This window comes from Cuculus canorus, chromosome 6 (assembly GCF_017976375.1).
Source record: "Cuculus canorus isolate bCucCan1 chromosome 6, bCucCan1.pri, whole genome shotgun sequence".
In the NCBI taxonomy this organism is placed as follows: domain Eukaryota; kingdom Metazoa; phylum Chordata; class Aves; order Cuculiformes; family Cuculidae; genus Cuculus; species Cuculus canorus.
Window position 1 is genome coordinate 18798269 of NC_071406.1, and position 21913 is coordinate 18820181.

The window sequence follows — 21913 nt, forward strand, 5'->3', positions numbered from 1 at the left end:
AGAGTTTGCCTGCAGCAGAAGCTCGAGGTGATGAGAAGAGATTGGCTGAGAGAAAGACCATCCAGGAAAAATTCATCAAATTTGTCATTCTTGAAAGGACCATCATAACATATGGTAAGGCATATAATTTACCTCAGGCTTGAAGGAAAAGGATTTCTGCTAGGAGAATATTAATTTTATTTCTTATAGGATCAGCTGACAGGGTAGGCTTTCTCCTGGGTGGTCTTCTCCTTCTGTTTTCTTTAAAGGGAAAGATGGAAGCTTGGAAATGTCTTATCTGTAGCAGACAAGCAAGTTGGCACGTTGCCATCATTTTCTGGTAGCAGAGAGGATAATGGTAATTATATGTCAAAATTTAACATTTCTCTTCTTTGAAAGAGAACTTTTTAATGCAAAATATTTAGAAAAGTCAGATCTATTCTGAGGCACATAAGAAGTTATTGAACTGACAAATTTTTTTTTAAGAAGAATGAGTTTTTCTTTCTCTTCAAGGACAAGGAAGACATGAAAAGGATCAAAGGAAAAGGTAGGAGGTGTGCAATATAACTAGGCTGTAACTTCAGTATTGTGCAATATTTGTGAGATGCCCAGAGCAGCATAGCCTGTCCTGCTGTTCCTTTTGTGGAAAGGCTGGTAGCGCTTGATTTGCTAACAAGTTCCAGCATTTTTGGTTAAATCGTTATTTCTTTATCAGGAAAATAATTTCCTATTGTGCTGTGCAACATGGAACCCAAATTCCTTCATCACCTTTTTGAAGTATTCCCAGTGGTTACAAGTTTAGCTGTTAGTCAGCCATGTGCTCAGTCACCTTAGAAAGGTTTTCCGAGGCTGTGGCACATGTTACAGTACTGTTGAGATACTTAAAAAGGTGGAAAGGTCTGCTTTCTTTAAAGTCAGGAAAGCAAGGCACTATCATTTTAAATAAAGCTCTTCACTTTCTAGACACAGATTTCAAATTTATAATTTCAATTTCAATTCTCATTTTACAAATAATTTTCTAGAATACATGATTTGCCTAAATATAATTTCACTAAAAACCTACATGATTGCAAACTTTGAAGAGATTTTGTACTGTTTATTTTTTTTATTTTTCCAAGAACAAATGTAAGCAACCATCTCCTGTATATGCTGCAAGTATAGGATTTCTCTTCAGCAGTCTGAGAGAGAGATGTCTGCCTTTTCCTGCATTATCTTCTGGGAAATGGGATGCAAGACATTTTAAAGTTGTTTTTGAAGGGAAAATACTGGATAGAAATCTTCCTGTTTTTTCATTGTATTAAAACTGATTATTATATATTTATTCTAATTTATCAGCAACACGTAGTGCAGTGATCTGAATTGTCAGGTACTGGCCTGAGATACAAGCTTGAGTGTTAGTGCTAGGACGCAGCAACTCTGACAGTGGGGTGTTTGGAAAGGCAGGTTTTGATACAGCTACATTAACTGTTAGGCAGAATTGGAACCAAGGAGTTCATTTGCAAATTTGTTTATGCAGGCAGGCATGGTTCAGGTCTGCTTCTGCATATTTCCTGTTTAGTTTTAGGATGTCCTTTAGCCACAGTCACAGTTATCCAGATGAACTGATTAGACTTACGTAATGCCTGTTGAAATAATCAGAAAAGGAGAGTGCTTGAACAGTATCTCATTTGAGGAAAAAAAAGTCTTTCCATAAAATATAACAAGTTTTTACTGAGTTAATAAATTTAAACTTATATTTTCTAAATGATTTTCCTCTTTGCTTAGAGAAGGGTGTTTACAGTTTATAACAGAAATATTCTAACAATTTTATGGGACAATTAATTAAGAGGTATGTATGTACACTAGAGAAAGGTAATAGGAGCAGTCCGTTTGTTAAGATTAAAGAAGAATGGGCTATATTTTATTACTTTAGAGCTTATTCTGCTCACTTACAAAGATTTTTTTTAATCTTTGTTGATCTGAGCAATCAGCTGAAACTTAAGAACTGATAATTATTTTGGTTAAGAAAAATTTCTGAGCTATTTATATTATAAATACCACTCTGCGTATTGAGAGAAAAGTTCAGTGTCTTCAGTACAGGAGAAACCAAGTGGTATTGAGTTGGTTTTGTTTCCTTTCTTTTTTTTTTAAATTCAGCATTTCTAATTCAGCGTTTTCCTATCAGTATTGAGTTCCATGGCAATCTCCTGATTTTCCTCAGCTCCTACTCTTGGTACCAATTCTGCTGTACCTTGCAGTTCTGCTTTTTTCTTCACTTGTCAGCATTTTCCTGACTGTCTCTTGTAGAAATACAGGAGTGAAACACACACTCTTGGTCTGTGAGTTTGGTTTGCTGCTCCTGTAGACTTTTAGTGTCTGGTAGTTAAAAAAATCCTAAACGTTAATGACATACATAAGTATGTATGGATTTGTGCTTCTTCTAAAGTTGTTCTTGTACTTGAGTATTTATTCAGTCTTGACACCTACACAGATCTGCTGCTTAGTCTTTCCTTTTTCAAGCTAAGCAAAGCAAATATTTTCAGTTCCTTCTTGAGATTGCCCTGACCATTGTAGAAACCTTTATTTCTTGCAGTTTGTATTCTGTTTTTAGGGACAGATGATCAGAATCAACAGTAAAACAGTTTTAACAGAGCTTAATGTTATTGCATTAATGTTGATGTCTATGAAGGAGAAATATCTTCCCTTATAATTTTAAGATTTTGTTTCCATAGGGACTTCATGTTGGTAGTTCATAATTACTCTGTGATCACCTTTGTCCCTACAGTTTCATCCACTGTAATTTTCAACTGCTGAGCTCTCAATTCTTAACAGAAACTGTATAAGATCACATCTTTACATTTTGTATTATTACATTTTACCCCAGATTTATTGTTCTGGTTTTAAAGTTAATCCATGTCTTCCTGGTGACATTCCATTCATCATATATTAGCAGTGCTTTCCAATATCAGAAATTTTTTGAACAAATTGAAACTGTAGTTTTTGGTATAGCTCATACTTATTATGCTCTGGTCATTAGTAAAAGATATATAGTAAAGTTGATCCCCCAGAATGTTGCTGAGGAATATGTGTTAGTATTGTTCTTCCAGCTTTTTTGGTCATCACTACATCATCTCACCTTACTTTTATAATCTGCGATACCGTTCACTGATCTCAAATGTTCTCTACCATAATCATTAGTACCAGCAAATATTACTTAAATTGAATTTAAAATGTTGAGTGGCAGAGCTGCTGTTGCATGCAGCAGAGTTGCTCACCCACTGCTTAGGTGAAGTCTTTTTGATGTGAAGCTCATTTGTGATAGGTTCAAAGTGACTGTTATTGGACCTTGCAGGAATTGTGGATTTATTTTTTCTTCTTTTTCTTCTTTCTTTTTTTCCCGTGAAGAAAAATGAATTAAAACAAAACTGTATTTGTGAGTAATGCTTTTGTATCGTTTAAAGTGGTAGCTGTTGGTATTCTAAAGGGAATGAATTACCAGATTTTTCCTTTAACGTCTCTCAGGATAAATATCTATACTTTATAAACTAGCGCTGCATTTAATACCCGCTGTCTGCTTTAATGTTATTAATGGAATGTTAAAATTTCTATTTTTCCAAAATAGTAATTGTATTGCCATGAAAAAAAAAGCATGGAATAGCTTCTGGGAGAAGATTCTACTAGCTGGGATAATATTCATGGAGAAATACCGTATATTTCCGAGTGCATTTCTAATTTGTACTGAGATCTTAACCTAACTCAGGAAAATAGTCTTCTATCTTGTCTTTTGCTAGCTCTTGAAGTCTTCAGATGTCCAGCTGGGGGAGAGATTATGTATTCTTTTCTTAGCGAGCACAAACTCCTAAGTGATGTTCCTGACATCTGTGGTTATAGCTCCTAGCTTTGCATTTTCCAGTTTATGAGTGGAGATCATGATGTAATACAAGATCTCAACAGAGAGGGCGTACATAATATTTATGAAAGGTGACTTGGCAACATACGTATTTATTTTGTCACTTCTTACCATCTTGCTGGCCTCTGGCTTGTGGAGACTTGGAAGCGGTTCCCAGCAACTCACAGAAGCAAGATTGTATACCCTTATATAGTTATAAGTAGCTACTGGTCACGGTATAGTGTTGCAGACTGAATGTTTGCCAAGAAGTAAATAACATAGTATTTAGTAATCATGTATTGTTTTTTTTTAAATTACCACTGGAAAGAAAAATATTACCTTGGGAGATATTCCCTTTTCATACTGATGTGGGGAAAGAAGAGGAGGCTGAGGGGAGACCTTATTACTCTCTACAACTACCTGAAAGGAGGTTGTGGAGAGGAGGGAGCTGGCCTCCTCTCCCAAGTGACAGAGGACAGGACAAGAGGGAATGAAGCTCCGTCAGGGGAGGTTCAGGTTGGATATCAGAAAAAAGTTCTTCACAGTAAGAGTCATTGGGCACTGGAACAGGCTGCCCAGGGAGGTGGTCGAGTCGCCTTCCCTGGAGGTGTTTATGGAACGGGTGGGTGAAGTGCTTAGGGACATGGTTTAGGGAGTGTTAGGAATGGTTGGACTTGATGATCCAATGGGTCCTTTCCAACCTTGTGATTCTGTGATTCTGTGATTCTGTGATTTTCCTCTTTTTACTGCTGAATCACTCTTGTTTATTTTTTTAAGGGCCTTTTGTCTCCCTATGTGTTTGTATTTCTATCCTGCGCACATAGATTTAGTGGTATTTTCTGGGTTGAAAGTGAATTTATGAGTTATTCTGGAAGAAAGTTAAAAGTGACAGCTTTCAAGAACATTCATGGTGTTCAAGGTGGCACCCTGACTGCCACCATCATCGGCAGTAAAAAAGACAGTCAGGTTGTTGGGCCTCAGGATTAACTCTCTTGGAGAGTATAAAAAGCGGTGTCAAGTCTGTCCTGATCTGGTTCCCTACTGCACTTTAAAGTCTCCCAGCGCGTCACTGACTTGCCTCTGCTGGGCTAATGGACATGGCATGCGGAGACCCTGTATGAACCGAGTTTCCTTTCTCTGTAGATGGAACATCCTTATGTTGGGGCAGTTGTACACTGCATCAAGTGAATCACTTAAAAATTGATGGCAGACAGTTTCTCTTTCTGAAAGGAAATACGTGGTATTCATGGGTGAGACCAGTTTGCTATTATCAGTGCCATAATGTGAGTGACTGTAAGCCAAACTTAATTACTCATAACAGCAATTACTACAACTGTATGATAATAATAATGTTAAACTAACAGAATAGGATCTGTGTGCATTAATTTAGAACCATTTACTTCTAGTTTCTGTCTCTGTTTCAAAGTAAAGGAGGACATCCAACTTAATTTGAATAACAGGCAGGCTGTGGTTACATTGGGGAAGATTTTTCCTCCAAATTTTGTTTGTCTGTGAAGTTGGACTGTTAGCAATATATTTCAGTATGTGTTGAAGAAATATTCTTGTGTTTGATAACTGAATACCTCAATAGGACTTCTCCCTGTGTGAACATGAGTAATTTTTCTGTGGGTCTAGAATTCAGAGGAGTTATTAAATTATAGCTTTTTCCAGTTTGCTGCTAGCACTGTTTTTTCTTAGTTCTGTGAGGTGATTTTTTTTTTTTTGTTTGCGTAAGTTTGTTGCCATAAAGAGAGCAAGAATAATTGTAAATAATGATTTATAATAATCAATTTCATTTGAATCAGGTATATATTTTGATAAAAAGTCCAGTTATTACTTTGTAGTCTTAATAATTTAAAAATTACTAAGGAGGATACTGTACATTTCTTAGCATGAAAGGTCTCTCATATCAGAAAAAACCATGCATGATTGTTTTGTTTGATATCAAAACACATTTTTGCTGTCATAATACTGGCACATTTTCAAGGCATGCTGTTTTCTGGCTGCTAGCAGGGAGTAAAGGAAACAATGCAATGATCATGCAATTTATTGAAAATAAACACTAAAAATTCTTAGGCAAGCATTGTTTTAATTTAATAGGGACTAGGATTCCTAAGGCTGCGTAAAGTAGTTGTTTCAGTACCACACAGCTATTGAAATGTCTTGCTGCCTGTGAATTGTTTAGAATTTCTTTCTGGTAATTTTCCTTTGGATCAGATTGTGCTGTTTCTTCTGAATGGTGAAAGTGCTTGTTGAGGAGTGGTCATGCAAGCAAAATCTGATAACCTCGATATGTCACTTCGTCTGCCGTTTTTCTTTTGTTAATGCAAAGCTGGTTGCATAATATGTAATTTCTCCTTTATCTGACCACAGACGAAAACAAAATCTATGGTGGCAGTGCTAGGTCTTATAAAAAATGCGAGTGAGGAGTTGAAGGATGTGGCTTGTTCTGTTTGGATGATGCAGGATTGCTTTAAGCAGTAAGCTTACTGTTTTCAGATGGCATTAGCAGCATCAGTGATATAGCTGTGTCAGCCGCCTTGACTACTGGATGTCTGTAATCGCACAGAGGGAACTCTATTTAAGATCTGGTATCTTGAACATAATGACTCCAGCACTTACTGGTGGACAGAATGGCTGTTAATGCTTTCGTCGCTAGCCTAGAAGATTTTGAAAGATAGATGAGTCTGTGATGTACTTTTGTAAGACAGGAAATGCAATTTTTGGGGGTCTCTGGAAATAGAAAGGTCATGCAGCTTGGAACCGGTGAGACATTACAGTCTCTAAGTCATCAGGTATGACCTCATAGTTTATACTAATATTTCTAACACAAGGCTTTGGTTTACAGTTTTAGGTCATTTACAATCTCTTTGTCTGTGTAATTGCTTCATGTTCATTTTGCTACAGGATTTATAGGGTAGACTGTTTACATAAGATGACCAATGTATGTCTCGGAAATTGAATGTGTTGTTAATTGCTGTTTGAACAATGTAGGGTTATTCCATACATATTTTCAGCCTGTTTTTATTGCAATTTTGATTTCTTTTAACTAATTCATGTTTAAAGGTTGTGCCTTTGTTGTAAATTAAAATGACAAGACTGCATTGCATTTTTATTTTGCTTTATCCTTCCATGTTACACAAAGCTATTGTGTGACTGTGTGTGTTTGTCGTATGAAATGCAGTATAAGGCAACTGTTTACCTACAGTGGCAGGTTATTTAAAAAAACCGTATCACTTGTGTAACCGGACAGAGCCATTCTGCAGGCACAGCTCTTGCTTCATTTTGCAGTCACGGATTTATTTTTTTTCCTTCATTTCAAATCAGTTCTAAAAATAGCTCACTGAACGTAACAGTGGAAGCGTGGCAAGATAACTCCCCACTTTTTAATTATAACACTCAGTGACACATACTAATGCTAACAGGTTGTAAAAGAGAAGATTAATAACTTCAATATTTAGAACATTGTTTAAAATCAAATTAATTTTACAGAAGCATATCTCATCCTTTTTGTTTTTAACTGTTGCCAACTTCATTGCGAGGCTGTTACTTTTGTATCTGCTGTTGTATTGTGGTGATGAATGGGAAAATCAGAGTATGTAAAGGAAAACGAGTATATAGGTATTTTACTAAGGAAGATAGTGGCCTGATTTCATGTATGGAGCACAAAATAGAATTGGAGCTACTGTTTTCACTTTAGATGCTATAAATGTAGCCATTGTTTCACTTGAATACAGCATAGAGCAATTATATTTGAAATTGTAGGAGAAGTTTATTTTAAAAAATTATATTCAGCTCCATCTTAAGAAATCCTAGATGTATTTGGAGAACATTTCCATGGCAACGTGTTTGGCCATGTGTTTTAAAAGCTCAGCTGAAGCCTGAAAGTAGTGTGCAATTTTTCTGTCGCTTGCTTTACCCTTGTGAAACAATTTTTGCATATAGCTGGGCTGCAGATTGACAGGGGTAAGTGGTATTTCATACCCACAAAGCCCAGGATTAAGGGATCAAGGCTTAAAAATATTTTCATGTTTTCACCTAGAAATGTAAACATGTAAAACGTGGATTTGATCTTGCATTTATAACTGTATTCCTGTTTCACTCCCATTTAATAACATTTTGTTGGAAATGTATGTGTGTGGGAGACCACAGAAGAGCAAACTTAAGAATGTGCTGCAAACTGCTTCAGTAAAAATGCTTGTCTTTTCATTTGTAATTAAAAACATCTGTAAAAAATGTATTACTGACCATAATTTATAGTTTCCCAGTCTATTTATCCAGCTTACACTCTTATTAATAATGAGGAAAGACTGCCCTGCTCTTAAGCTTGACTAGCTTTGGAATGATTTAACTATACCTTTCACTTGCTACAAGATCTTTTTAATCTGTTAGAATTTCAGTATTTTAATGTATTAGTCACAATGAGTACATTCTGTTTCTTGGCATTGGAATGAAATTCCTGAAAGTATTGGTTTCATGGTATTTTGGTACTTTGCAGGCTATTTATGGACTTTTTTTAACAGGAGCAACCCTCCCCCCAGCTTCTTTGTTTTCCATATTCAAGTAATAAGTTGAGATCTTGACTTACCTGCATTTTGACGTTGTTCCTGAAGTCTCCTTTGTTCATTTAAATAATTAGATCTCCATGGATTTTTGTGTGTCTGGAAGCTATAGCAACATGCCGTGTGCTTATGCTGGACTCTGTTTCATCATTCGTATTAATTCTGGAGATTGTGTTCTGTTGGTGTTTTAGGAACGTAATATTTATAATAATCTTCAGATAGCGTAAGAGACATCCATTGCGGCCTGTTTAGCATAGAAACTGTATCTAGAGAGGAAAATAGATTGCTGAAGAATGCTTACTTGAGAAAGTGTGTGTTTAGGTCATTCCATTTTGAAACAAGGATATTACTGACTATTGCAGTGAGTTTGAAGTTTTTTTCACTCGAAGGACATTGTTCCATTATAAGTTGTTGTGACACCCTAATTTCCCTTATGTGGGTCATAACATTGGTCCTTTTTCATTTGGAGGGACTAGAGCATAATTCTCTGAAGGAATGTATTGAAGAAGTGAAGCTCTTTTGTAAAAGAAGGAATTGTAGCAAGGAAGATGTATATCCACGTGAACGTGGGGAATCAGGCTGAAGTGATCTGAAAGCTTAAAACTACAAACTGTTTTGCTTGTTGAACACTGCTCCTCTCCCCAGGTTTAAGATATTCTTTTAAGATATTTGGACATAATGCAGAGATTTGGAGTAATTGAATCCAGTGGCAATGTGTTGATATCACCTTGAAGGTTTATTATGCGTTCTTTAAAACTATACTGTCCCTTTTCACATCAAGCTGATTGCAACTGTCAGTATTTGTAGGATGCTGGGTAAAGAAGGATCTCTCTAACTGAAGAATTCGTTCTCCTTGGCAGTGCATAACGAATACACATCCATGAGTATGTTTCCCTATCTTTAAACATTCCTATTTACAGAACTTGATGATAAAGATCTTATAAAGAAACAAAGCTCTAACTAGCAAGTTGGGGAAGAAACCCAATATTTGTGTCATTTATCAGTTCTAAACCTGAATGTTCACACTTATGCACATATTCAGTTGTATAGTGCTTTTCCTTATTGCTGATTGCCATTATGATTCTATGTTACTTAATTGCTGACTTTTTTCATAGGTTGTAGTGCCAGTTTTTAAGGAAATGCCAACATTAGTAGAAACAAGAGCTTGTAGCCAAACATTAACAAATGGCAAAACAACACCAGAAGCAGAAAGTACTTTCAGAGTGAGTTGAAGGAGTTCAAGCCCTTTTGTGCTACGTTAGTCTTCATCCCAAAAGATGATCCTATTCTCTGGTCAGATTCTCCTCATTTAGTACTTTAATTTGTGCACAAAGTCTTTGGACCTGATGACCTGAATTAGGGAAACCTTAGTATAAGCATGTCCGAAGGATCTAAAGCACGAAGTAGCGTAGTATAAATATGTAATAGCAACTGCTAATTAGGTAAATGACTAGTGTTCATAGAATATCGCCATATGATTATTCTGAATAAAGACTATTTGAAGGAGTTTTGCTGAGATGCAATATCAAAATATGAATAAATCACAACATTAAAGCCCCAGTAATCTGTTAAAAAAATTTAAAATAGAGTCATAGTCCCAACCAATTCCTGTAGAGGTTGGAGTAGTAGGTAAGGTGACCATATAAATGCAGGAAAAGAGAATAGTTATGCATTACTTAGAATGGCAATTTGAAGAGAAGCACTGCCAACTATGGTTCATTCTCTCCTCCTCTCTCTCATAATGAGCCTCATAAATAATATCACCTGTTCATACTGTTTCTTGTTTCCTTGCAAGACCATATTTACCTTGCCTTGCTTAACTTTCCAATAGAAGTTATCAATAAAAAGCATTAACATGAGTGCTGTTACACTACTGAGGTAGGGGTCTTTGGTCTCACGGTAATTTATTACAGTAGAAACTAAGTATAAGTAGAAGCTGATCCATAATTATGCTAAATTCCGATAGATTGCTTAGTTAGTGAGATCAATATATAGTAATATACTAGAGTAAGCTATGTAACGTTTGACCCTAAAAAGGAGAGCATCAATTTCCTGAATAATTTAAAAACTGTGTATACCGAGAAAAGATTACAAGATGTGACACATGATATGATGGGGAAATACTGCTATTCCCATTTCATTATGGGGATCAAAGTTTTTCTTATGTTTAAGTGATTCTTCTTGTATTTAATTCTTGCCCTGTGACTGGGCACCACTGAGAAGGGTCTGGCTAAGTCTTGCTACTCTTCCCCTCCCCCCAGTTAGGTATTTGAACGCTGTGACAAGACTCCTCTGAACCTTCTGTTCTTCAGGCCCAAACAGTCCCAGTACTCCGAGTCTCATTTCTGTGACTCTTGTGGCCCTTTACTGGGCGTAGTCCAGTATGTCCATGTTTGTCTTGTAAGAATGGAGCCCAGATCTGGACAGAGCATTCCAGTTATACCTCAACAGGGCTGAGTAGAGAGGTGGAATCACATTATCTGGTAAGGAAATTCAGATTGTTTGTTAACTATTCAATCAAACATAGGAAACTTTGGAAAGGAGCCTTTGAAAAATGGTGACTAAATGCACTAAAAATTATGACTAGTTATGTTTCCTAGTAGTCTGATGGAGAAGAAAAGCTTTGAAAATAGCTTTGCTTAAGTAATAGCAGTTATCCCCCAATGCCAATTGATATAAGCAGAGAATAACTCCTAAAGGGAAAGGTTAAGCTTTAATATTTTGAGCTAAGCTAATTTTAAAACCTGAATAAAAAGATATAATATAGTATGATATCACTAATAAAAAACCTGAAAAAGGTGAACTATGGGGAACATGAACTTCAGAGATTCATAAGTTGTATTTTCAGTCAACTTATCAAAAATGATTTGTTAATTTCTAGCAGAAACTCAGAGCATGCACAGAGGTCTCAAATGTTCTCAACTGATGCTGCAACCATCAAATAAGACTCAACAAAATATTTGGCTTGGTGTATTGAACGAAAATGTAAACCAGGCATTAAGTGACATGAGGAAACATTGAAGTATTGTAAGAATTTGCTCATTTTTTTATAATAGCTTCCCCCTTCTCCCCCAGGCTGCTTAAATAAAATAAAATTTATATCGGAGTCTTCAGTGATCCAGATGATGTTATCACTTGATAACATAATGAGTTCACTTGTTTAAATTCTCTCCACTAAGGATTTTATGCAGGCACACAGAGTCATTAAAATACACACAAGAAATCATACCCATATGGTTTGCATCTACATTTAATGCAATTAAAACTATTCTAACAAAAGCAATATCAGTTTTATGTCCCAATCCTGCAATTAAAATTTTCCAGGAAAAGCAGTGTCACTTTTATGACTGAATCCTGCAAATGGAACAGCAGAGAAATACCTTGTCCTCCTTGCATTAGTAAGGGGAGCTGAACTGAACAATTCCATTCAGGTCTGGAGTCTGTTTGGAGAAGGGAATTTGGACGGTGGAGACGTGATGTCAGGCTTATTATGTAAGGGGGTTGACTGTGCTTTAGGAGGTTTCTCTCTGAGAGTTAGTCATGCAGGTCAGTTATGCCAGCGGATGTCTCTCTTTAGTTCAATTTTTAAACATATTTAAGTATTTATTTTTCTGCTAAGGTTATCTGAAATATTTTAAACTTGGGAAAAAAAATCAGACTTCTCTTTCCCCTCTTCTTCTCCCCATTGTTCATCTAACTTATCTAGTCCTGTTCAAGGAATAAATTTTGGTAAATATAATATATTAGAATTCATGCATGTATGTGTATCTTAAAGACCAGTAGTTCATATCACAACTTAAATTTTAGGTTTGGGCAACTCTTACTATATAAGAAAGTGGAGGTTCACTGGTGTTACCTCAGTGTTGACTTGCATGTAAAAGTTTTAGTGGAGTACACTGAATGATTATTAGAAAAATTTAATAGATAGGGAAAATACAAAATGGTAGTTGTATAACAAAGACAGTGATGTAGTAATTTCTTATGGCATTGTGCATTCTGCTGAAGATTATCCCTGAGTGCTTAGATTCCACATGGCAAGTGTAGACCTACTTCTTTAAGTGCTACCAAGGATGAAGCTCAGTGTCTGGTAACTGTGACTGGATCTTATCCTTAGAATGTGGTAGTTGTGCTACTACAGGTCAAAAATACAACTTTTGAGATCACCAGGGCACAGAATTTAGTGGAGATGGCTGGGTATTGCCAGTAAAGTTTACCTAACACATGAAATTTGAAACATATGAAAATGAAAAGCTGTCTTGGCATTCTTCTGTTCGGAATGAAGTGATGACCTCTTTCTTCAGTAACTTTCTTGCCTCGTTGCCTTTGCCAGACTTGTCCCCACTGCTAGATCTCAGTGTACTGTCACCAGTCCTTCTGCACATAGTCATCAACGAATTTCTCATTACAGTGACTCATTGGGTTTGATTATTGCCCAGTCTGCCTTCTGCTCTCCTCCTCCTCTTTCCTGAGTGTTTTTCTATTTTGTAGGGTGCAGATGTGCTGAAATTTCTCAGCTATCTAACTCCTAATGCAAAGATGCATATTTGCTGTGGATGTCAGTGAGAGATGTAATCTGTGCTGTCAAAAGTAGTTACTAGCAGTGCCTTGTGTCCCAAGCATCTACAGTAGCAGCAACCTCAGCACAGATCTGAGACATGCTCTGGGTCCTGTGCCTGCTTCAATAGATGAGAAGTGTTAAATTGTTTCCTCTTTAGTATTCTTTGCAATTGTTGAGACAGAGATTAAATTTACATTTTTAGCAATGTCTATATCATCAGCTATAAACAAATTTCCCTGGTAATCACTTAGACTTTATTTCCCTCATGGGCCTCTTTTTATGTCCATAAAAATGTCACTACCAATTTCTAGTTTTAATTTCCTTTTAATTTTCCTGTCTTTGCTTGGCTACACTGTACACACCTGTAGGTACCTAATTTAATAAAGGAACATAAAGAATAGCACCTTCATCTTCCACTATGTGAAGCATAAAATTTCTTCAGGTGAACTGCAGAATCTTTTATGCTGTTTGTTCAGTCATAGCAAACAAGATTCAAGCTCTTTGGCTTTAGACATTTTTGGCGTTTGCTTCTATACAGAGCTGGGCAGCAGGGATCCTATAAAGTACATTGGTTGAGCCCTGGAATTGTTGCTGTTCTCGTAATGGATGCTGCTGCCTTCCCAGCATGTTCATCATCTTCCTGTCTTGGTTTACAGTTTACCTGTTTCGGACAGGCATAGTGATATATGCTGATATCGCAGACAATTACGGAACAACACTGCTCTTCTCAGAAAACAGCAGGGAATTATGTAATTTTCAAGATACGAAGCACCCCGTGTTCAATAACCCTCACTTTGGGAGACTGTGTTAATGAAGACAGGGCTTTCTTTGCTTCATCCGGTTCCTAGTGCAATTCTGCTCAGTTTGAACTTATGTGTATTTATAACTTCTTAGTCTCTTGTCAGAGGACCTCTTGATCAATCTCTGCATGAGTCTGCAGACTTCCTTCAGATACCTCTGTTGCCACGTCCTTCCCTGGAACATAGGAATATAAAAATGGTTATGCTGAGCCAGACTACAGGTCCGTCTGGCTCAGTATCTTGTCTCTCTGATACTGAGCAAAAGACTACGGAAATGTGTGGTAGTGGGGCAGGTTTACAATGACTGAACCCCTGAGTACTTGCTGAGAACCTCACAGTTCATGGCAGCAGGACTTTCTCTTCCGGAAAGAGTGATTTTGGATTTGGTACCTTTGATATCTTTCTCTTCCCTGAATGTGTCCACACATTTGTTGAATGCAAGTGAACTTTTAATATTCACCTGAGTTCCATAGCTTGCCAATATTCTATGTGAAGGACTATGCCTTTTTGTTTTAAACCTGGCTCCAACTGTCTGCATTTAATGCCACTGTCCTTAGTACTATGTTGGGAAAGAGTGAACAGCAATTTCCTTTTCAGCCTCTGATATACATCATCTTTTTATAGACTTCTAAGATAACTACCTCATAGAGTGGATATTTTTGTTCTCTAAATCTTTTCCATTTCAGCTGTATCCTTTTTGGCAAGTAGGAACCAATTGCACTTGATATTCATGCTGCAGTTAGACTTAAGATATATACAGTAGGCATAAGGATATCCTTGTTTTGGTTATTGTGCATTTTCTAATTTACAGTGTTCTGTTTGCTTTTTTCCCTACAGTTACTGAACTTTGATATGACGTTTTCATGGAATTTTTAACCAAAACTGCAGGACCTCACTGCTAAGTGGTGGTGCTTAGAAAGTTTCACTATATATGCAAAACTAGTATTGTTTTTCTCTTTTGTGCATCAGTTTGCAACTTTCCCACTGAATTTCATCCAACATCATTCTTAATTCCATCATTTATCATTCTTAACACACTTAGTGTGCTGACATCCTTCTGCAGCTCTTTGTATTCAAGATTAATCTTTATGAATCTGATTAGGAAATTGTCTGTTACTAGGAAACTTTGTCACCTTGCTGCATGTCCAAAATTAGCTATACATTTGTACCAGTGCAGATATCACCAGAATTCCAGTGATGGCTTCTGCAATGGTGACTTCCCAATGCCAAAATAAATCACAATTTCAATAGGGCTTCTATTTTCTACATTTTATCATTTCTTAGCCCAGTGAAGACCTTTCCTCTTATCCCATTGCTGCATAAGTTCTTTCAGTTCCCTTTGATGTAGACATATGCTGAAAACTTTTTGGCAGTCAAAGCAGACTTTTTAAAACAATTTCTTTCATTCACCGGCTTCTTTACTCCTTCAAGGAATTACAGTAGATTTGTGAGGTACGATTCTACAGAATCAATTGTTTTCTGGTATATCATACTTACTTGTGTGTCCTGTAATTTTATTCTTTATAATCATTTCTCTAAATATGTGCATTACCAGCAACAGAGCTGCTGCTTGATTGTTTACAAACACTGTTTGGAAATCTATTTAGAATTTGATATGATATGTGTGGTCTTCCAGTTCAAAGGTACTGGAGGAGAGTTCACATAATCCAGTTCAAAGTTACCAGAAGTGATTTCAAGTGAGGATGTTACACGCCACATTTAGTGTCACCTGTAGAATTCGGAATTATAAACTGTGTTTTGTTAACTGAAATATTTTGAGAGTACTTCTGTTGGAAAGCTATGCAAATTTAATACCTCTTTACTTCTGGGCTGGCTGGATGTCCACAGAAATGTAATGCAGCAAGACAATAACAATAAAACTGAGAAAGCAGATATATTCAGAAAGTGTTTAAAATAGAAGACAAGCAAATACAAGAAAATAATGTTGTGGAGTTTTTCCATTTTTTTCACAGACAGATTAAAAAAGTTTTTACACCGTTACTAATGTTTTATCATTCTTTGGCACGAGCATTACTTTTGGTAATCATTCAGGGTGATGAAAAATGAACAAGTATGAAAATAATCACAAATAAAATATTCAAGGGAATAATAGTAGCACCTGTTAAGGGACCTGTGCACTGGATTTATTGAGTTGATCTTTATGCTATTGAAAACACATTTCTTATCTTTTATTTACTAATTACATATGTCACTTTCTACTTTCCCCTTTCCCGCTTATTTTTTTTGGCAGATGAATGTTAACCGTGCAGAGACAGAGTGCTAGTTAAGCTGAACTGGCTGTTGCAGTGATTGTGAGGTGAACAGGCAGCTTCCTGACTGCCCTGTGCAAGTCAAATCCACTGCTAAATGGAGAAGTGGGGACGTTTGCTTTTTTTGGTTCTCTCTTATTTTTTCCTTCTATAAATATTCCTCAGTTTAAATGTAAGCACTACAGGGAGATGCAGTTTCAATCTTTGGTGGGCTCATAAAAGCATTGGGCTTTTTTTGTTCAAAGGATAGACAAATGTTCAAGGGAGATTGCAGTTGTGTTCTTCAGACTTCTGTTATTGCTTGTAGTCTCTCATTGACTTTTTCTGCACCCTGTCCCACTTTAAAATATGCTAATTCTGTTTCTAAGCAGAGGAAGGTTCTTCTGATATGCTCTTTTTTAAAATGTTTTGTTGCAGTCCATGGTAGTGGTGTAGTTTAAAATAAAAATTATCTGTAATCTTATCGATCTCCCATCCTGCTGGATTCCCATTGACTACACAGGAGTTATGCAAGGTGCATGTTAGGACTTCACAAACCTTTTGGGAAGTATCATCTTTGTTTGTCATGATCCAGTCTATGGAGAATTTTACCACTGGAAATTGATTTGTAATCCTGATGGACTACAAACCTGCTTCCTCAGCTTTTGAATTCTGCCATGTTTACATCAAGAGGTGAAATTATACTAGACCATAGATGTTTCAAAGAAAATAAAAATATCACACATAACTCATAATACTTTTCTAAGTATTGATGCTCCTTTGTTTAGGTGACTATTTGTGACTTTAATAGCATCAGAGTGACAGAAAAGCAGTGAATTTCAATTCACCTTTTATCTTTTTTTTTTTTTTTTCCCTTCTCAGGCAGATCAACTTCTAGAGTTTTAGTGTGTTGGGTGAAATCTGTGGTTCCTGTATATATATATATCAGACCCGATTGCACCCTTACTTTAGGACCAAAAGCCTTGTATAACTTTCTGGGATAGCTGTGATTTAAATTATCATTATCTGGCCTCATTCCGTTTACAGTCCTTTGCCTTCAGATATTTTCTCCTTGAAAGCAATCGTTGGCAAAATTAAGTATTGGACATATTAGCTGTGATGTTTGGCTTGCAAAAGAGTAAGGAGGCTTAAAATAACAAAACAAGCTCCTTAAAAAAACCCCAATCACTCCCTCCGCAAGAACCCAGACATCTCTACATCCGAGGATGCAGAATAACACTTAACCAGTGATGTTATTGACTCTCTTGTGTACAATAGTTTGAGAATTAAGCAATCAGTATGCTATTCTGGCAAACAACCCATAAATGCAATTAAAATTCCTGGGAGAGTAGGACAGATTAGTCCAGTTCTACATTACTAAAGATTTATTAGTGCATGTTGGCATGAACTTCTAATATAGTTAAAGACTGTACAAGTGTAAAATAGCTTAACCAATACTGCTTATATAGACTTGGCATGACATGTAAGCTTCAGTGGATTAAATCTCTTCCTGGTATAACTATGTCATAGCAAACCATCCTTATCAACTAGCACTGTAAATCACTATGTAATTTGTTAAAACAAGTAATATACATCAGAGAGAGTATATGGAACAGCTTCAGGATATATGAAAAAGCGACCAGCAGGATGGTACTGTTTCCTTTCTCTTGTTATTTTTGATGGCTTTATTGGTGCTTCTTTATCTCTGTGCTTTCTGATGATTTTCATGCTCTTACGGCAATGTGGATTACACTTCTTTTGATATTCTCTTCTTTCCTTCTACCCTTAAATGAAATCTGCCTCTGGTTCAGCCTCCTCTCTGTGCCATTCCTGTCACTTCCTTTTTTCTTCCAGGTGCAGAGCGCCTAATCTCCTCCATTATTTGGTCTTCCTTTTATTTTCCTGGTGTTTCTGGAATGTTACTGGTTTCAAGGAAACCTGGTGGTTGTCTCTTTACCTCCCACTGTTCCCTTCAGCCCACAGAACTTTGTTCCCATGTTTATTAACACCTCTATGGTCCTGTCTGTGGAGATCTTACCTCCAACATTATCCACTCTGAATTTGTGTCAAATAAGTTGATACTTTTATGCTCTTAAGCTCTGACTGCTCCTAGCTCTTTAACTTTTTTTTTTTTTTTTTTTTTTTTTTTTTTTTTTTAACAATACGATTTCCTTCTGCTTGCCTTTCTAACGATTTTTTTTTTATGGTCTACAGGCACACAGCTCTACCTTTTCCCACGTCTCTGCCTGACTTTGGCTTGCAACTTTCTTCCATTCATAATTTTTTCACCCTTCAGCTTCCATATGGGTAACCATCCAACTTTGTAGCTACTGTGTTTCTCATTTGAATTATAGCCCATGTGCCAAGTCAGCTACACACTTGAGTTGGTCTTCTTTAAGCACTCTCTTCTTCAAGTTCCTTTTCTGTCATAGCTGTTTGAACTTTTTCAACATTTTTATTCTCTCTCTCCAATAATGGGACTTTTAAAATTAAATCTCTGTTTTGTTGATATTGATGACTTCTGCTTTTCTTTCCTTTATTCCTCTGTACTTTGCTTTCCTCTATCAGCTTATCAGGTCCCTTTGGGCTTTATTTTTTTGTTCTTCTCATATACCTCTAAGCCCTTCTGACAGTTTGTGGTCCTGGCTGACTCCCAATATTTACCTTCTCAGTTCCTAATGTCATCTGCCATGCTTTAGAGATATTACTGACTATCTCTTGTGAAAATCTTTTGATTCTGCTGACTTTATTTCTTGATCACTGGGATTTTTATCTGTTATGAGTACCTTTGCTTGCAGTTTTGCCTGTTCTGTTTATTTCTGTTATTAACTGTATAACCCTCCATTCAGCTTATCTATTCGCCTCTCTCTCCATGTGAACTCCTTAAAACTAACTAACCAACTGAGGTCAAAATTCAAGCTTCCTTGTTTGCTGAAAAAGACATTAAGATTTATTTTTGTAGTCTTTGAACGTGTTCCAACAAATTTAACCCTGTCCCTATCCACCTTCTGACCTTCTAATGCACTTCTTTTTTCTTTTCTATTTCTCTGAATTTCTTCCTATATACAAGAAATATGTCTGTCTCTTCATATTAAAACATACAACACAAAACAACCCTCAACTTCAGAAATTTCTGTTCATCAGATTGATGCCTTATTGCTTGACCTCCTTCATCTCCTAACACCCTTAATGTGCTTTGTACAGTTGTCTTGACTTTTTTTTCTTCCAGTGCCTTTCTAGAACTGCTCATTTCTGGTTTCTGTCTTTTGCACTGAAATTTATCACACTAGTGTTCCACTTGACTTCCTCCTGGAGGAACTCCAGGCCAGTCCTTTCTTCTCCTCCACTCCATCTGTCATCTCTCTGCAATGGAATGTTATAGTCTTTGCTAAATTTTGTTGTTTGTAGGCATTTGTCATTTTATCCTTGTTGATTCTTTCTCTTTTCAGACTCAGTTTCTTGTTGGGTCAGTCTTCCTCTCCCTCTCCTCCTCTTTCTGTAGATGTGTGTTTAGATCTCTTAGGAATCCGTTCTAAGCCTTTGCATCCACCTCCACATGTTACTTCAGATAATGTGGCCATAAGTGTAATCTTTAAGAAGGCATCACTGTTTTATTTTTAGTGGTCTTCCTCTACTCCGGTTAAACTCTACCTCTCAGAAGATTTTCTTGGTCTTCAGTGGTTACCTGAATATAATCATGTCAGAATTAATTCTTGGGTTTTCTTTTCTTTCCTCTTTTTGCACTAAGCAGCTCTGAGATCTGACAGTTCCTATTTGTCCATGTAACCGTAAATCAGATTGAAGGCCTGCTCATTTCAACACCGTAACTGTTATGATCTCATCTGCCTGTCTGACTTTAATAGTTACAGGTTTGCTTCACCTGATTACTGGTGCTAATGTCATCCTGGCTTATTACTCTGCCTACATCACTTGCTTTTTGATGTCTATTTACTACACATATGGCCTCAATTTGCACCAGGGGAGGTTCAGATTAGACATCAGGAAAAACTTCTTTGCCAAAAGGGTTATCAGGCACTGAAACAGGCTGCCCAGGGGAGTAGTTGGGTCATCATTCCTGGAGGTGTTTAAGAAACAGGCAAATGAATTGCTCAGGGATATGGTTTAGTAGTAGGCTGGTACAGTTGGACTCGATGATCTCAAAGGTCTTTTCCAACCAAATGATTCTATGATTCTGTGACTCTGTGATTGATGGCAATTCCCAGTTAAAGAAAAGGTAGGCAGAATTTGCAGGACGCTTGCAAGAAATACTGATCAGCAGATTATTATTATTTGTTTAGTACCTGCACTGAGATTATGCCAAGAAGAGCCTATCGTACTAAGCCTGGTACAAAACTCATCGTAAATGTAGGACTCATCTAAGTAGCTTGCAGCATAATGTTTAAATGGTAAGAATTTTCTTTTTTGTGTTCAGCGCAGAAAACCCGATCTTTAATAAAAGCAGTTGGTGTTGTTTTGGCAAGGAAAGATATGAAGAACATCTGCTGGATATTATTTTTCATCATGGTGTTTGTAATTGTTTTCACTTTAGATCAGCATAGTGAAATACAATTAATGGTATTTCAAAAATTTCTTTACTTGTGTTGTGCCAGTGAAATTTGATGTCTTGTGATTTCTGCCTTTTTTTTTCAAAATACTGAACATGGGGGATATTTACATCAAAGAGATGGAGTTTGAAAGTTGGAATTAAAAATGATACTAGTGATCTAGTAAACCTAAGTAAACAGGTAAATACTTTGCCTATGAGAATGGTTGAAAACCAGTTTGCTTTGGAAAAGCTTCCCTGCCAAAACAGGAATGCTATCCTTTCAGCCTATTTCAAATATCAGGTACCACCACCAAAAAGACTCCGAAATTCCTAAAGTAGACAATAGTTAAAGGTTAGCTAATATGCTTCAAAGCTCTGATGGACATAATTGTATCTTCCCTTGCTATTCTGTGTGGCTTTAAATGGGTCTATGAGTTTAGTGGCATTATGAGAAAAAACTGACGGTGAAAACAGAACGCACTTTCTGACAATAAAATCCTTTCATATAGAAGCACTGACAAAATACGTATAACCTGTTAATGCTGTGTTCGCATTTACTGTCCACACTATATTGATACTTGTCCCTTTTCTTTTCTGAAAGCTATGTTCTATAATTTCAGCCTAAAGCACACTGTTACAGTCATATCAGTTGTTTCTAATTTCTAGCTTGTTTTCATTGTCAAATATCTTGATTAGTCTAGAACAACAAGGTCATGGAAGTGAAACAAGCAATTTGTACTATTCTTAGATCACTGAGAGGCAGGAAGATCAGTTGAACTACTACTTATAATTCCTATTTACCCTTGAGTCTTCAGTAGCACATTTCAAATGCCTGAATGTATATCTCGTGCACTTGTGATAACTTTTAAACTATACAAATACTTAGTTATCTAGTCCGTTGTCATGACCTCTTTCCCAATGTATTTTGAGTGAATCTTTGATAGGAAAATTGTCTTTACTGTGCAGTATTTCATTCAATGAGCAGAACTGATGCACAAGTGACTTCATACTTGGTATCTGAAATTTGTTTATTTGCCCTGTTATTTCTCAGAACACGCTATCAATTTTGTTATCTCACTTACTTCTCTTCTGCCTTTCCTCTCCCCCTCTTTTGCATGGATAACTGCTTTTCTTAATCCCTGTGTGAATTAATTAGACTAACTGAACTTTCAGATAGCAGATATCATAAGTAGCTTGGAGGACATAATTATTATTTATCTTCTTTTGTAAATAGGGTGGCTCCTAACTGTTTTCTCTGTCATTGCCTTCACTGGCCACTGTGGCTTACTGATGACGTGAGACAGATAAATGGTAACATCAAAGATAATCAGAATGTCATTGTCTTTAATGA

At 36.5% G+C, this 21913-nt stretch overlaps 1 protein-coding gene across 11 annotated transcripts in view; it reads left to right on the top strand.

The window, feature by feature from the left end:
• Positions 1-21913, top strand: part of SLC4A10 (solute carrier family 4 member 10) — a 159270-nt gene that overhangs the window by 33129 nt on the left and 104228 nt on the right. For 5 of the 11 annotated variants that reach the window (XR_008450310.1, XM_054069415.1, XM_054069419.1 and 2 more), the window contains exon 1: positions 6292-6642. The exons of 3 other annotated variants lie outside the window; for them this stretch is intronic. Coding sequence is in view for 6 of the 8 variants with exons in the window: in XM_054069415.1 (XP_053925390.1) it covers positions 6562-6642 (81 nt within the window). In the remaining 2 variants the exon portion in view is untranslated. Of the gene's footprint in view, positions 1-6290; positions 6643-21913 lie in introns of those variants that run through there. 3 more of the 11 variants (XM_054069413.1, XM_054069421.1, XM_054069416.1) reach the window with 3 other exon arrangements.